This window comes from Pseudophryne corroboree, chromosome 3 (assembly GCF_028390025.1).
Source record: "Pseudophryne corroboree isolate aPseCor3 chromosome 3, aPseCor3.hap2, whole genome shotgun sequence".
In the NCBI taxonomy this organism is placed as follows: domain Eukaryota; kingdom Metazoa; phylum Chordata; class Amphibia; order Anura; family Myobatrachidae; genus Pseudophryne; species Pseudophryne corroboree.
The window spans coordinates 301,357,948-301,373,589 of record NC_086446.1 but is presented as its reverse complement, the minus strand read 5'-3'; the positions used below and the strand labels follow the sequence as shown (position 1 = coordinate 301,373,589).

At 48.9% G+C, this 15,642-nt stretch overlaps 1 protein-coding gene across 9 annotated transcripts in view; it reads right to left on the bottom strand.

The window, feature by feature from the left end:
• SYCP2 (synaptonemal complex protein 2) overlaps positions 1–15,642 on the bottom strand; it is a 1,046,702-nt gene that overhangs the window by 742,696 nt on the left and 288,364 nt on the right. For 7 of the 9 annotated variants that reach the window (XM_063959338.1, XM_063959341.1, XM_063959339.1 and 4 more), the window contains 2 exons: positions 7,900–7,924; positions 2,055–2,140 (listed from right to left, as the gene is read on the bottom strand). The exons of 1 other annotated variant lie outside the window; for it this stretch is intronic. In XM_063959338.1, coding sequence (XP_063815408.1) covers positions 2,055–2,140; positions 7,900–7,924 — 111 coding nt within the window. The remainder of the gene's footprint in view (positions 1–2,054; positions 2,141–7,899; positions 7,925–15,642) is intronic. One more of the 9 variants, XM_063959345.1, reaches the window with a different exon arrangement.

Genomic DNA, 15,642 nt, shown 5'->3' with positions numbered 1-15,642 from the left:
CATTAAATATCCAACTAGTCACCCCTGGCCGGGGTACCCTGGGGGAGTGGGGACCCCTTCAATCAAGGGATCCCCCCCCAGCCACCCAAGGGCCAGGGGTGAAGCCCGAGGCTGTCCCCCCCCATCCAAGGGCTGCGGATGGGGGGCTGATAGCCTTGAGAAAAATGAAAAAATATTGTTTTTTCCAGTAGTACTACAAGTCCCAGCAAGCCTCCCCCGCAAGCTGGTACTTGGAGAACCACAAGTACTAGCATGCGGGTGGAAAAACGGGCCCGCTGGTACCTGTAGTTTTACTGAAAAAAAAATACCCAAATAAAAACAGGAGACACACACCGTGAGAGTAAAACTTTATTTCACACATGTCGACACATACATACCTATGTTCACACGCCGACCTCTGTCCACTTGTCCAAGTAGAATCCACGTGTACCTGTGAATAAAATTATACTCACCTGATCCAGTGTCCAGATTATAATCCACGTACTTGGCAAAAAAAAAAAAAACGAACACCCGGACCAAACGGACTGAAAGGGGTCCCATGTTTACACATGGGACCCCTTTCCCCGAATGCAGAGACCCCCCCGTGACTGCTGTCACAGAAAGGTCTCTTCAGCCAATCAGCGAGCGCAACGTCCTGGCACTCTGCTGATTGGCTATGCGCGTCTGAGCTGTCAGACAGCGCATCGCAAAGACTCTCCATTATATTCAATGGTGGGAACTTTGCGGTCAGCGGTGAGGTCACCCGCGGTCTGCGGCTGACCGCGGGTAACCCCACCGCTGACGGCAAAGTTCCCACCATTGAAACTAATGGAGGGAGCTGTGCGATGCGCTGTCTGCCAGCAGACGCGCATACAGCCAATCAGGTGAGTGCCACGAAGTAGCGCTTCCTGATTGGCTGAAGGGACCTTTCTGTGACAGGAGTCACGTGGGGTCCCGGCATTCGTGGAAAGGGGTCCCATGTGTAAACATGGGACCCCTTTCAGTCCGTTTGGTCCGGGTGTTCGTTTGTTTTTTTTGCCAAGTACGTGGATTATAATCTGGACACTGGATCAGGTGAGTATAATTTTATTCACAGGTACACGTGGATTCTACTTGGAAAAGTGGACAGAGGTCGGCGTGTGAACATAGGTAAGTATGTATGTGTCGACATGTGTGAAATAAAGTTTTACTATCACGGTGTGTGTCTCCTGTTTTTATTTGGGTATTTTTTTTCCAGTAGAACTACAGGTACCAGCGGGCTCGTTTTTCCACCCGCATGCTGGTACTTGTGGTTCTCCAAGTACCAGCTTGCGGGGGAGGCTTGCTGGGGACTTGTAGTACTACTGGAAAAAAACAATATTTTTTCATTTTTCTCAAGGCTATCAGCCCCCCACCCGCAGCCCTTGGATGGGGCGGGGGGGACAGCCTCGGGCTTCACCCCTGGCCCTTGGGTGGCTGGGGGGGGACCCCTTGATTGTATAAAAGTGACCCCCGGCTGTGGCATTATCTGTCCAGGTAGTGGAGCCCGATGCTGGTGTAAAAAATACGGGGGACCCCTACTCTTTTTGTCCCCCCGTATTTTTTGAACCAGCACCAGGCCCAGAGCCCGGTGCTGGTTTTAAAAATACGGGGGATCCCCTGTCATTTTCCCCCCGGATTATTAGAACCAGGACCGGCTCGAAGAGCCCGAGGCTGGTTATGCTTTGGAGGGGGGACCCCACGCAATTTTTTTCCGGGTTTTTTACAGTTTTATTAAAAATCGGATCAAAATCCGTCAAATCGTCCGTTTTTCGACAGCGGGACTGTCGAATCCGTTTTTTATTGAATATGTTGAATTCCGGCACCCACTTGCCGGAATTCGACGGTCGAATTGTGTCGAATTAAAAAACGGGCGAAAAATTGCCGCGATTCGCCGCTAATTGCATATACCCCTTAAACTGTTATGCTTCTATGTTTAAATAGATTTGTTCTTTTAATTACCCAAGTAAGACACGTACACTTATGATAAGGTTGTAATAGCAGAGCAGATCTCAAACTACATATAACATTGCAAAATAAAAGTAAGTCATACTTACCTCCTGTTTGATGAATGTATTGACATTTGTATCTGATACTAAAGAGCAAGTTCTTGAAATAAAGTGTTCAAGCACCTGGATTTGACCTAAAAAAAAAAAATAAGAATTTACTTACCGATAATTCTATTTCTCATAGTCCGTAGTGGATGCTGGGGACTCCGAAAGGACCATGGAGAATAGCGGCTCCGCAGGAGACTGGGCACAAAAGTAAAAAGCTTTAGGACTACCTGGTGTGCACTGGCTCCTCCCCCTATGACCCTCCTCCAAGCCTCAGTTAGGATACTGTGCCCGGTCGAGCGTACACAATAAGGAAGGATTTTGAATCCCGGGTAAGACTCATACCAGCCACACCAATCACACCGTACAACTTGTGATCTGAACCCAGTTAAAGGCAGAAGGAGCCTCTGAAAAGATGGCTCACAACAACAATAACCCGATTTTTGTAACAATAACTATGTACAAGTAATGCAGACAATCCGCACTTGGGATGGGCGCCCAGCATCCACTACGGACTATGAGAAATAGAATTATCGGTAAGTAAATTCTTATTTTCTCTAACGTCCTAGTGGATGCTGTAGAACTCCGAAAGGACCATGGGGATTATACCAAAGCTCCCAAACGGGCGGGAGAGTGCGGATGACTCTGCAGCACCGAATGAGAGAACTCCAGGTCCTCCTCAGCCAGGGTATCAAATTTGTAGAATTTAGCAAACGTGTTTGCCCCTGACCATGTAGCTGCTCGGCAAAGTTGTAAAGCCGAGACCCCTCGGGCAGCCGCCCAAGATGAGCCCACTTTCCGTGTGGAATGGGCTTTTACAGATTTTGGCTGTGGCAGGCCTGCCACAGAATGTGCAAGCTGAATTGTACTACAAATCCAACGAGCAATCGTCTGCTTAGAAGCAGGAGCACCCAGCTTGTTGGGTGCATACAGGATAAACAGCGAATCAGATTTTCTGACTCCAGCCGTCCTGGAAACATATATTTTCAGGGCCCTGACTACGTCCAGCAACTTGGAATCCTCCAAGTCACTAGTAGCCGCAGGCACCACAATAGGCTGGTTTAAGTGAAAAGCTGAAACCACCTTAGGGAGAAATTGAGGACGAGTCCTCAATTCTGCCCTGTCCGTATGAAAAATTAGGTAAGGGCTTTTATAGGATAAAGCCGCCAATTCTGAGACACGCCTGGCTGAAGCCAGGGCTAACAGCATTACCACTTTCCATGTGAGATATTTTAAGTCCACAGTGGTGAGTGGTTCAAACCAATGTGATTTTAGGAATCCCAAAACTACATTGAGATCCCAAGGTGCCACTGGAGGCACAAAAGGAGGCTGTATATGCAGTACTCCCTTGACAAACGTCTGAACTTCAGGAACAGAAGCCAGTTCTTTTTGGAATAATATTGACAGGGCCGAAATTTGAACCTTAATGGACCCTAATTTGAGGCCCATAGACAGTCCTGTTTGCAGGAAATGCAGGAAACGACCCAGTTGAAATTCCTCTGTAGGGGCCTTCCTGGCCTCGCACCACGCAACATATTTACGCCAAATACGGTGATAATGTTGTACGGTTACATCCTTCCTGGCTTTGATCAGGGTAGGGATGACTTCATCCGGAATGCCTTTTTCCTTCAGGATCCGGCGTTCAACCGCCATGCCGTCAAACGCAGCCGCGGTAAGTCTTGGAACAGACATGGTCCCTGCTGGAGCAGGTCCTTTCTTAGAGGTAGAGGCCACGGGTCTTCCGTGAGCATCTCTTGAATTTCCGGGTACCAAGTCCTTCTTGGCCAATCCGGAGCCACGAGTATAGTCTTTACTCCTCTCCTTCTTATGATTCTCAGTACTTTTGGTATGAGAGGAAGAGGAGGGAACACATACACTGACTGGTACACCCACGTTGTTACCAGAGCGTCCACAGCTATTGCCTGAGGGTCCCTTGACCTGGCGCAATATCTGTCCAGTTTTTTGTTGAGGCGGGACGCCATCATGTCCACCTTTGGTTTTTCCCAACGGTTCACAATCATGTGGAAGACTTCTGGGTGAAGTCCCCACTCCCCCGGGTGAAGATCTTGTCTGCTGAGGAAGTCTGCTTCCCAGTTGTCCACTCCCGGAATGAACACTGCTGACAGTGCTATCACATGATTCTCCGCCCAGCGAAGAATCCTTGCCACTTCCATCATTGCCCTCCTGCTTCTTGTGCCGCCCTGTCTGTTTACGTGGGCGACTGCCGTGATGTTGTCCGACTGGATCAACACCGGCTGACCCTGAAGCAGAGGTCTTGCCTGACTTAGGGCATTGTAAATGGCCCTGAGTTCCAGGATATTTATGTGAAGTGACGTTTCCATGCTTGACCACAAGCCCTGGAAATTTCTTCCCTGTGTGACTGCTCCCCAGCCTCTCAGGCTGGCATCCGTGGTCACCAGGACCCAATCCTGAATGCCGAATCTGCGGCCCTCTAGGAGATGAGCACTCTGTAACCACCACAGGAGAGACACCCTTGTCCTTGGAGACAGGGTTATCCGCTGATGCATTTGAAGATGCGATCCGGACCATTTGTCCAGCAGATCCCACTGAAAAGTTCTTGCGTGGAATCTGCCGAATGGAATCGCTTCGTAAGAAGCCACCATCTTTCCCAGGACCCTTGTGCATTGATGTACTGACACTTGGCCTGGTCTTAGGAGGTTCCTGACTAGGTCGGATAACTCCTTGGCTTTCTCCTCCGGGAGAAACACCTTTTTCTGTACTGTGTCCAGAATCATCCCTAGGAACAGCAGACGTGTCGTCGGAATCAGCTGCGATTTTGGAATATTTAGAATCCATCCGTGCTGTCGTAGTACTACTTGAGATAGTGCTACTCCGACCTCTAACTGTTCTCTGGACCTTGCCCTTATCAGGAGATCGTCCAAGTAAGGGATAATTAAGACGCCTTTTCTTCGAAGAAGAATCATCATTTCGGCCATTACCTTGGTAAAGACCCGGGGTGCCGTGGACAATCCAAACGGCAGCGTCTGAAACTGATAGTGACAGTTCTGTACCACAAACCTGAGGTACCCTTGGTGAGAAGGGCAAATTGGGACATGGAGGTAAGCATCCTTGATGTCCAGAGACACCATATAGTCCCCTTCTTCCAGGTTCGCTATCACTGCTCTGAGTGACTCCATCTTGAACTTGAACCTTTTTATGTAAGTGTTCAAGGATTTCAGATTTAAAATGGGTCTCACCGAGCCGTCCGGCTTCGGTACCACAAACAGCGTGGAATAATACCCCTTTCCCTGGGGTACCTTGATTATCACCTGCTGGGAATACAGCTTGTGAATGGCTTCCAATACCGCCTCCCTGTCGGGGGGAGACGTTGGTAAAGCAGACTTCAGGAACCGGCGAGGGGGAGACGTCTCGAATTCCAATTTGTACCCCTGAGATACTACCTGCAGGATCCAGGGGTCCACTTGCGAGTGAGCCCACTGCACGCTGAAATTCTTGAGACGGGCCCCCACCGTGCCTGAGTCCGCTTGTAAGGCCCCAGCGTCATGCTGAGGACTTGGCAGAAGCGGGGGAGGGCTTCTGTTCGTGGGAAGAGGCTGTCTGCTGCAGTCTTTTTCCCCTTCCTCTGCCCCGGGGCAGATATGAGTGGCCTTTTGCCCGCTTGCCCTTATGGGGACGAAAGGACTGAGCCTGAAAAGACGGTATCTTTTTCTGCTGCGAGGTGACTTGGGGTAAAAAGGTGGATTTTCCAGCCGTTGCCGTGGCCACCAGGTCCGATAGACCGACCCCAAATAACTCCTCCCCTTTATACGGCAATACTTCCATATGCCGTTTGGAATCCGCATCCCCTGACCACTGTCGCGTCCATAATCCTCTTCTGGCAGAAATGGACATCGCACTTACTCTTGATGCCAGAGTGCAAATATCCCTCTGTGCATCTCGCATATATAGAAATGCATCCTTTAAATGCTCTATAGTCAATAATATATTGTCCCTGTCCAGGGTATCAATATTCTCAGTCAGGGAATCTGACCAAGCCACCCCAGCACTGCACATCCAGGCTGAGGCGATTGCTGGTCGCAGTATAATACCAGTATGTGTGTATATACTTTTAAGGATATTTTCCAGCTTCCTATCAGCTGGTTCCTTGAGGGCGGCCGTATCAGGGGACGGTAACGCCACTTGTTTTGATAAGCGTGTGAGCGCCTTATCTACGCTAGGGGGTGTTTCCCAACGCGCCCTAACCTCTGGCGGGAAAGGGTATAATGCCAATAACTTTTTAGAAATTAGCAGTTTTTTATCGGGGGAAACCCACGCTTCATCACACACCTCATTTAATTCATCCGATTCGGGAAAAACTACGGGTAGTTTTTTCACACCCCACATAATACCCTTTTTTGTGGTACTTGTAGTATCAGAAATGTTCAAAACCTCCTTCATTGCCGTGATCATGTAACGTGTGGCCCTACTGGAAAATACGTTTGTTTCCTCACCGTCGACACTGGAGTCAGTGTCCGTGTCTGTATCGACCTGAGGTAACGGGCGCTTTAGAGCCCCTGACGGTGTTTGAGACGCCTGTACAGGTATTAACTGATTTGCCGGCTGTCTCATGTCGTCAACAGTCTTTTGTAAAGTGCTGACACTATCACGTAATTCTTTCCATAAGACCATCCAGTCAGGTGTCGACTCCCTAGGGGGTGACATCACTAACACAGGCAATTGCTCCGCCTCCACACCATTTTCCTCCTCATACATGTCGACAAAACGTACCGACACACAGCACACACACAGGGAATGCTCTGATAGAGGACAGGACCCCACTAGCCCTTTGGGGAGACAGAGGGAGAGTTTGCCAGCACACACCAGAGCGCTATATATATATAGGGATAACCTTATATAAGTGTTTTTCCCTAATATAGCTGCTGTATATATTTATATGCCAATTTAGTGCCCCCCCTCTCTTGTTTTACCCTGTTTCTGTAGTGCAGGACTGCAGGGGAGAGTCAGGGAGCCTTCCTCCAACGGAGCTGTGAGGAAAAAATGGCGCCAGTGTGCTGAGGAGATAGACTCCGCCCCTTTTTCGGCGGCCTTTCTCCCGCTTTTTTATGTAAAAATCGGCAGGGGTTAAATACATCCATATAGCCCAGGAGCTATATGTGATGTATTTTTTGCCAAAAAGGTGTTTTTATTGCGTCTCAGGGCGCCCCCCCCCAGCGCCCTGCAACCTCAGTGACCGGAGTGTGAAGTGTGCTGAGAGCAATGGCGCACAGCTGCAGTGCTGTGCGCTACCTTATTGAAGACAGGACGTCTTCTGCCACCGATTTTCGGGACCTCTTCCGTCTTCTGGCTCTGTAAGGGGGACGGCGGCGCGGCTCTGGGACCCATCCATGGCTGGGCCTGTGATCGTCCCTCTGGAGCTAATGTCCAGTAGCTTAAGAAGCCCAATCCACTCTGCACGCAGGTGAGTTCGCTTCTTCTCCCCTCAGTCCCTCGGTGCAGTGAGCCTGTTGCCAGCAGGTCTCACTGAAAATAAAAAACCTACTTTAAACTTTTACACTAAGCAGCTCAGGAGAGCCCCTTAGCCTGCACCCGTCTTGTTCGGGCACAAAAATCTAACTGAGGCTTGGAGGAGGGTCATAGGGGGAGGAGCCAGTGCACACCAGGTAGTCCTAAAGCTTTTTACTTTTGTGCCCAGTCTCCTGCGGAGCCGCTATTCCCCATGGTCCTTTCGGAGTCCCCAGCATCCACTAGGACGTTAGAGAAAAATGCAATAAAAATCCTTAATATGCCAAAACCACTATATACATTACATACTGTAGATCGCATATAATGTATTATAATAATAATAAGAATAAATATTCCTGCCTACCATCACTATTGTGGTCATGAACAACCTGCAAAACATTTAAACAAATGTTATTTTACTTTTTTATTTTTTTTTATTTTTAACAAATTAAAATGATTTCTTTTATAAGTTATATCCATTCCATGACTCCATTTGAGGGGACACTGCTACTTTGGAGCATAGAGGGCTCACGTTAAACAACTAGGGCAGTAGTTCCCAAACTTTTTTGAATCACGGCGCCCTAGAGCAACAGAATTTTTTTCACAACACCCCTAGGCCAAAAGTTTTTTTTTTTTTTAAATAAATTCTTTATTTTGTTTTAAAAGGGCAGTCATCACAAGAGACAGTAAATACAAGGATTACATTTTCATCTTGAAATCACATATACACAGGAAAACAACAATTGGCATCATCAGTTCCGTAGTGTATTCCAGATGGAAAGTCCAGTGCAAACAAACATTTATGGTCCGTACACTATTCAGATCTCAGATGAATAACTTCCTTTAAATGGGGAAAATGTAAAACGAGATAAGACAAGGGGGGCCAAAAGTTTCTTACTGACAAATATAGAAAGACATATTAAATTAAGTAAAATAGGATTTTAATTACCTAGCCGTAAATCCTTTTATCGTAGTCCGTAGAGGATGCTGGGTTCCACATTAGTACCATGGAGTATAGACGAGTCCCTTGGTAGCCATAGGCACTTTAAGAGTTTAATAGTGTGGGCTGGCTCGTCCCTCTATGCCCCACCTACCAGACTCAGTCTAGAAACTGTGCCCGAGGAGACGGACATACTTCGAGTGAAGGAAATACACAGATAGTGGTGAGATTCACACCAGCTCACACAAAACAGAAATCCAATCTAACCAGCTTGAAACAATTCAGCAACGGCTGAACAGCAGCACTTAACCAAGTAACAACGCAGTAATTAACTAAGTAACAAATGCAGGAAAACGAAGCGCTGGGTGGGCGCCCAGCATCCTCTGCGGACTACGAAAAAAGGATTTACTGGTAGGTAATTAAAATCCTATTTTCTCTTGCATCCTAGAGGATGCTGGGGTCCACATTAGTACCATGGGGATGTACCAAAGTTCCCAGTACAGGAGGGAGAGTGCGGAGGCTCCTGCAGAACTGATTGGCCAAACTGAAGGTCTTCAGAAGCCAAAGTATCAAACTTGTAGAACTTAGCAAATGTGTTCGATCCTGACCAAGTAGTTGCTCGGCAAAGATGTAACGCCAAGACAGCCCGGGCAGCCGCCCAGGAAGAACCCACTTTACGAGTAGAGTGGGCCTTAACGAATTTTGGACGGATGTAGTATAATATGCCGGTGGCCGGGCTCCCGGCGACCAGCATACCGGCGCCGGGAGCCCGACCGCCAACATACAGACAGCGTGGTGAGCGCAAATGAGCCCCTTGCGGGCTCGCCAAGCTATTTATTCTCCCTCCAGGGGGGTCGTGGACCCCCACGAGGGAGAATAGTTGTCGCTATGCCGGGTGTCGGGATTCCGGCGCCGGTATACTGTGCGCCGGGATCCCAACATTCGGCAACCTGAAGACCACCCATTTTGGACACGGCAAGCCTGCCATAGAATAAGCATACTGGATAGTACACCTGTTACAGCGAGAAATCATGTGCTTAGAAGCAGGCCACCCAACCTTGTTGGGATCATAAAGGACACACAGAGCGTCCGACTTTCTGTTACGAGTAGTTCTCTTCACATAAATCTTCAAAGCCCTTACAACATCCAAAGATTTTGAAGTAATTGAGGAGTCAGTAGTTACTGGCACCACAATAGGTTGGTTGATATGAAAAGAAGACGACAACCTTTGGAAGAAATTGCTGACTCGTCCTGAGCTCAGCTCTATCTTCATGGAAAATCAAGAAGGGGCTCTTGCAGGACAATGCCCCCAAATCTGACACACGTCTAGCAGATACCAATGCCAACAGTGTGACAGTCTTCCAGGAAAGAAACTTGACATCAACCTCCTGTAAAGGCTCGAACCAATCCGAATGCAGGAACTGCAGCACCACATGAAGATCCCAAGGTGCCGTAGGAGGCACAAAGGGAGGCTGGATGTGCAGAGCCGCTTTCAAGAAAGTCTGAACCACAGGGAAGACAGCAAATTGTTTCTGGAAGAAAATGAACAAGGCCGAAATCTAAACTTTTATGGAGCCCAACCTCAGGCACACATCCACACCTGCTAGCAGAAAGAGGAGAAACCACCCTAGTTGAAATTCCACTGCAGGAAACTTCTTGGGATTCACACCAAGACACGTACTTTTTCCAAGTTCGATGGAAATGTTTAGACGCTATTCCTTTCCTAGCTAATATCTGGCGATCAACCTCCATGCCGTCAAACGTAGCCGTGGTATTTCTTGATAAGCGAACGGCCTCTGTTGCAGAAGGTCCTCTCGAAGAGGAAGAGGCCTCGGATCTTCCAACAGTAACTCCAGAAGATCAGCGTACCAAGCCCGTCTTGGCCAGTCCGGAGCAATAAGGATCGCCTGAACTCTTGTTCTTTTTATTAGTTTGAGAATCCTTGGGATGAGTGGAAGTGGAGGGAACACATACACTGACTTGAACACCTACGGAGTTACCATAGCATCTATCGCCACTGCCTGTGGGTCTCTTGACATGGAACAGTACCTCCGAAGCTTCTTGTTGAGGTGGGAAGCCATCATGTCTATTTGAGGTACGCCCCAAAGACTTATCCCATCTGCAAACACCTCTGGGTGGAGGCCCCACTCTCCCGGATGGAGATCTTGTCTGCTGAGGTAGTCCGCTTCCCAGTTGTCCACTCCCGGAATGAAGATTGCTGACAGTGCCACAGCGTGCTTTTCCACCCAGAGGATGATTTTTGTTACCTCTAACCTTCACCTTGTCGGTTGATGTAGGCCACTGTTGTTACATTGTCTGACTGAACTTGAATGGTCTGATCTTTCAGAAGATGTGCCGCTTGCAAATGACCGTTGTACACGGCCCTTAGTTCCAGAATGTTTATCGGAAGGATGGATTCCAGACTTGACCACCTTCCTTGGAAGTTTTCCCCTTGGGTGACTGCTCTCCAACCCCGGAGACTTGCATCCGTGGTTAGGAGGATCCAATTCTGAATCCCAAACCTGTGGCCCTCTAGTAGGTGAGAAGTTTGGAGCCACCAGAGGAGCGATATTCTGGCTTTCGGTGACAGACGTATCCTCTGGTGCATGTGAAGATGAGATCCCGACCATTTGTCCAAGAGATCCAGTTGGAAAGACCGTGCGTGAAATCTTCCGTACTGTAAAGCCTCGTAGGAGGCAAACATCTTTCCCAGAAGGCGAACGCACTGATAAACCGATACTTAGGCTGGCTTCAGGAAATCCCGGACCATTGCCTGTGTCACCCACGCTTTCTCCGTCGGCAGAAACACCCTCTGTACTTCCGTGTCGAGGATCATCCCCAGGAATGACAGTCTCCTTGTCGGCTCCAAATGCGACTTTGGAAGATTTAGGATCCACCCGTGTTCCTGGAGTAGTTGAGTTGAGAGAGCAATGCTCTGTACCAGCTTCTTCCTGAAAGACGCTTTTATCAGCAGATCGTCCAGATAAGGAATTATGTTCACCCCCTGCTTGCGGAGGAGTAGCATCATCTCCCCCATGACCTTGGTGAACACCTCTTCAAAGAACTGGGGTCTTTGAAGAGGTAGTGGGAGCTGAATACGACAAAACCTCAAAATACTTTTTCAAAACCTGTGTTTCAGTCTCATTATGAGCAATCCGAGATGAAATCTGGGATATCATACCCCCATGAGAATCCACCCATGGGGGTTCGGATTCAGAAGGCTGAGACAGTATACAGTTTAAGTATCCCTTATCCAAAATGCTTGGGACCAGAGGTATTTTGGATATCGGATTTTTCCGTATTTTGGAATAATTGCATACCATAATGAGATATCATGGTAATGGGACCTAAATATAAGCACAGAATGCATTTATGTTACATATACACCTTATACACACAGCCTGAAGGTCATTTAATACAATATTTTTAATAACTGTGTATTAAACAAAGTTTGTGTACTTTGAGCCATCAAAAAAAACAAAGGTTTCACTATCTCACTCAAAAAAGTCCGTATTTCGGAATATTTGGATATGGGATACTCAACCTGTATTACAGTCCTGAGAACAAGGAATAGACTCTTCTGGAGAAGATACACACTCTGCAGCACAGGATACAGAGTTCTTAGACATGTTTATATGAACTATACAAACACACACACAGGAAAATGTCACACACAGTTTTCCCCAGAGTACCTTCAGAGAGACACAGAATATAAGGGGAACCAGCCACACAGTGCCCCAGTAGGCAGTTTATATAGTAAACAGCCAATGCTGACTGAATAACCTTAATAGATTAAACAGTTAATATCTCACTCCGCCCACCTGTCTATAACACCCTGGTACCGCAGAGGTATGCTGGAGTTCTGTGGAGGGCAACGCTCCCTGTCAGCTTCTCTTCAGTGTGATCTGCAGGGAGAAAATGGCGCTGAGTGCTGTATGCGCTCTGAGTAAGAAGCTCCGCCCCCTGCAATGGCGCGTGTTCCACCACTTAGAGATTATATTGGCCTGAGGTAAATCTGCAGCAAACAGTGGGTTAGACCTTGTAAGCTATACTTGACCAGTGTTGGGTATTGCGCTGGCCCAGGGCGCCCAACACAGCACAACAAGTACCGCTGAGTCCTCCGGAGAGCAGCATGTCAGAGCTGCTCTCCTACCCTTGTGCCGCCATTTACCGCCGGTGACCCGCTTACCGGGGCACCGGCGTCATACTCACCAATCCATCTTCTGGCTGTTAGGGGGTGGCGGCTGCGCTGCGGGAGTGAGCAGTCGCCTTGTGATCAACACCCTCAGGAGCTCAGTGTCCTGCCAGCGGAGATAGAAGCCATTGACCTCTAGGGTTAGATCCTACTCCCCCCCCCCCCCCCCCCCCCAAGTCCCACGAAGCAGGGAGGTTATTGCCAGCAACCTCAATGTACCTAACTCTTTTAAAAAATAATAAGACTGGAAAAAAAACTCCTAGGAGCTCTGCTAGCTGAGACCGGTTACACCGGGTACATTTTCAAAACGGAGTCTGGTAGGAGGGGCATAGAGGGAGGAGCCAGCCCAAACTATTAAACTCTTAAAGTGACTATGGCTCCCAAGGGACCTGTCTATACCCCTTGGTACTAATGTGGACCCCAGGATCCTCTAGGACGTAAGAGAAAACAAGATTTATGGTAAGAACTTACCGTTGTTAAATCTCTTTCTGCGAGGTACACTGGGCACCACAGGGAATGATATTGGCGTGTAGAGTAGGATCTTGATCTGAGGTACCAAAAGGCTCAAAGCTTTGACCTTCTTCCCAGAATGCATAGCGCCGTCTCCTCTATAACCCCGCCTCCGTGCACAGGAGCTCAGTTTTTGTTAACTAGGTCAATGCAGTAGCAGGCAATAGAGACGACACTTGTTAGTAGCCACATACACCACAGAAGAAAGTGTCAGCGGCTAATGCCATACCAACCCAAAGAAGCCAAGTGTGTCAGGATGGGTGCCCTGTGGAGCCCAGTGTACCTCGCAGAAAGCGATTTAACCACGGTAAGTTCTTACCATAAATCTCGTTTTCTGCTGCGGGGTACACTGGGCTCCACAGGAAATGACATTGGGGATGTCATAAAGCAGTTCCTTATGGGAGGTGACGCACTGTAGCAGGCACAAGAACCCAGCGTCCAAAGGAAGCATCCTGGGAGGCGGAAGTATCGAAGGCATAGAATCTTATGAACGTGTTCACTGTGGACCACGTACCAGCCTTGCACAATTGTTCAAGGTTCGCACCACGGCGGGCTGCCCAAGAAAGTCCAACTGACCGAGTACAATGGGCCTTTGTGGTAGCAGGAGCAGGAAGGCCAGCCTGTACATAAGCATGTGCAATCACCATTCTAATCCATCTGGCCAGGGTCTGCTTGTGAGCAGGCCAGCCACGTTTGTGAAAACCAAACAGAACAAAGAGAGAATCCGACTTCCTAATGGCGGCAGTTCTCTTTACATAGATACGGAGACCCCGTACCACATCCAAAGACCGCTCTTTGGAAGACAAATCAGCAGAGGCAAAGGCCGGAACCACAATCTCCTGATTAAGGTGGAAAGAAGACACCACCTTCGGTAGATACCCGGGACGTGTTCTAAGAACTGCTCGGTCACGGTGAAAAATCAGATATGGTGACTTACAGGACAAAGCACCCAAATCCGACACCCATCTGGCAGAGGCAATAGCCAGCAAAAACAACACCTTAAGAGAAAGCCACTTAAGGTCTGCCGATTCAAGAGGGTCAAACGGAGACCCTTGCAACACCTCGAGAACCACCGACAAGTCCCAAGGAGCCACCGGCGGGACATAAGGAGGTTGAATCAGCAACACACCCTGAGTAAATATATGAACATGAGGTAAAATTGCAATTTTTCTCTGTAACCAAACCGACAAGGCAGAAATATGAACCATGATGGAGGCCAGACGAAGGCCCAAGTCCAGGCCCTGTTGTAGAAAGGCCAAAAGTTTGGCGTACTAAACTTGTAAGCGTCATGATTGTTAGATGCGCACAAAGCAAAGTAAGAATTCCACACCCTATGATAAATGCGAGCAGAAGCCGGTTTCTGGGCCTTCAATATAGTTTGAATGACCACCTCAGAAAAACCTTTGGCCCTCAAGACGGAAGCTTCACGAGCCACGCGGTCAAAGCCAACAGGGCTAAATCCTGATATACACAGGGGGATCAGTACGTAATCCCGCCGGACGTGATCCCGGCGGTCGGAATCCCGACCGGCACAATCCCGACAGGGGGTCGAGCGCAACGCAGCCCCTTGCGGGCTTGCCACACTGCGAGCACGGTGCCTCGCTGCGCTCGGCATACTCATTTATTCTTCCTCTATGGGTGTCGTGGACACCCACAGAGGGAGAATATGTCGGGATTGTGCTGGTCAGGATTCTGGTGTCGGTATTCCGAGCGCCGGGATTCCGTCCGGCGGGATCTTGGTAGCATCCAATGCACAGGGGCACTGAACGAGGAGATCTGGGCGCTGCGGAAGTAGAAGGGGAAGCTCTATCGAGAGACCCTGAAGGTCTGAGAACCAATGCCGTCTGGGCCACATGGGAGCGATCAGAAGTAGGATTCCTCCTTCTTGCTTGAACTTCCTTATTACTCTGGGCAGAAGTGACACCGGAGGGAAAACGGATGGCAGTCGAAAGTTCCATGGAATAGTCAGTGCGCCCACGAACGCTGCTAGAGGATCCCTTGTCCTTGCTCCGAAGACTGGAACCTTGAGATAGTGTCGAGACGCTATCAGTTCCACATCTGGAAGGTCCCACCTGTCCACGAGCAGTTGAAACACTTCTGGAAGGAGGCTCCACTCTCCGGCGTGTACGTCCTGACGACTGAGAAAGTCCGCTTCCCAGTTTAGGACCCCCGGAATGAATGCTGCCGATATGGCTGGCAGATGGCGTTCCGCCCACTGAAGAATCCTTGATACTTCCCTCATTATCATGTGGCTTCGAGTGCCGCCTTGATGATTGATGTACGCCACCGTGGTGGCGTTGTCCGACTGAACTTAAACAGGTCTATTCTGTATTAGATGCTGGGCCAAGTTCCGAGCATAGAACACCGCCTGCAGTTCCGCAGTTCCAGTAGGGAGTGTTGCTCCAACACCGCACCCCAACCTCTCAGATTGGCATCCGTCGTCAGAAGGATCCAGTTGGAGA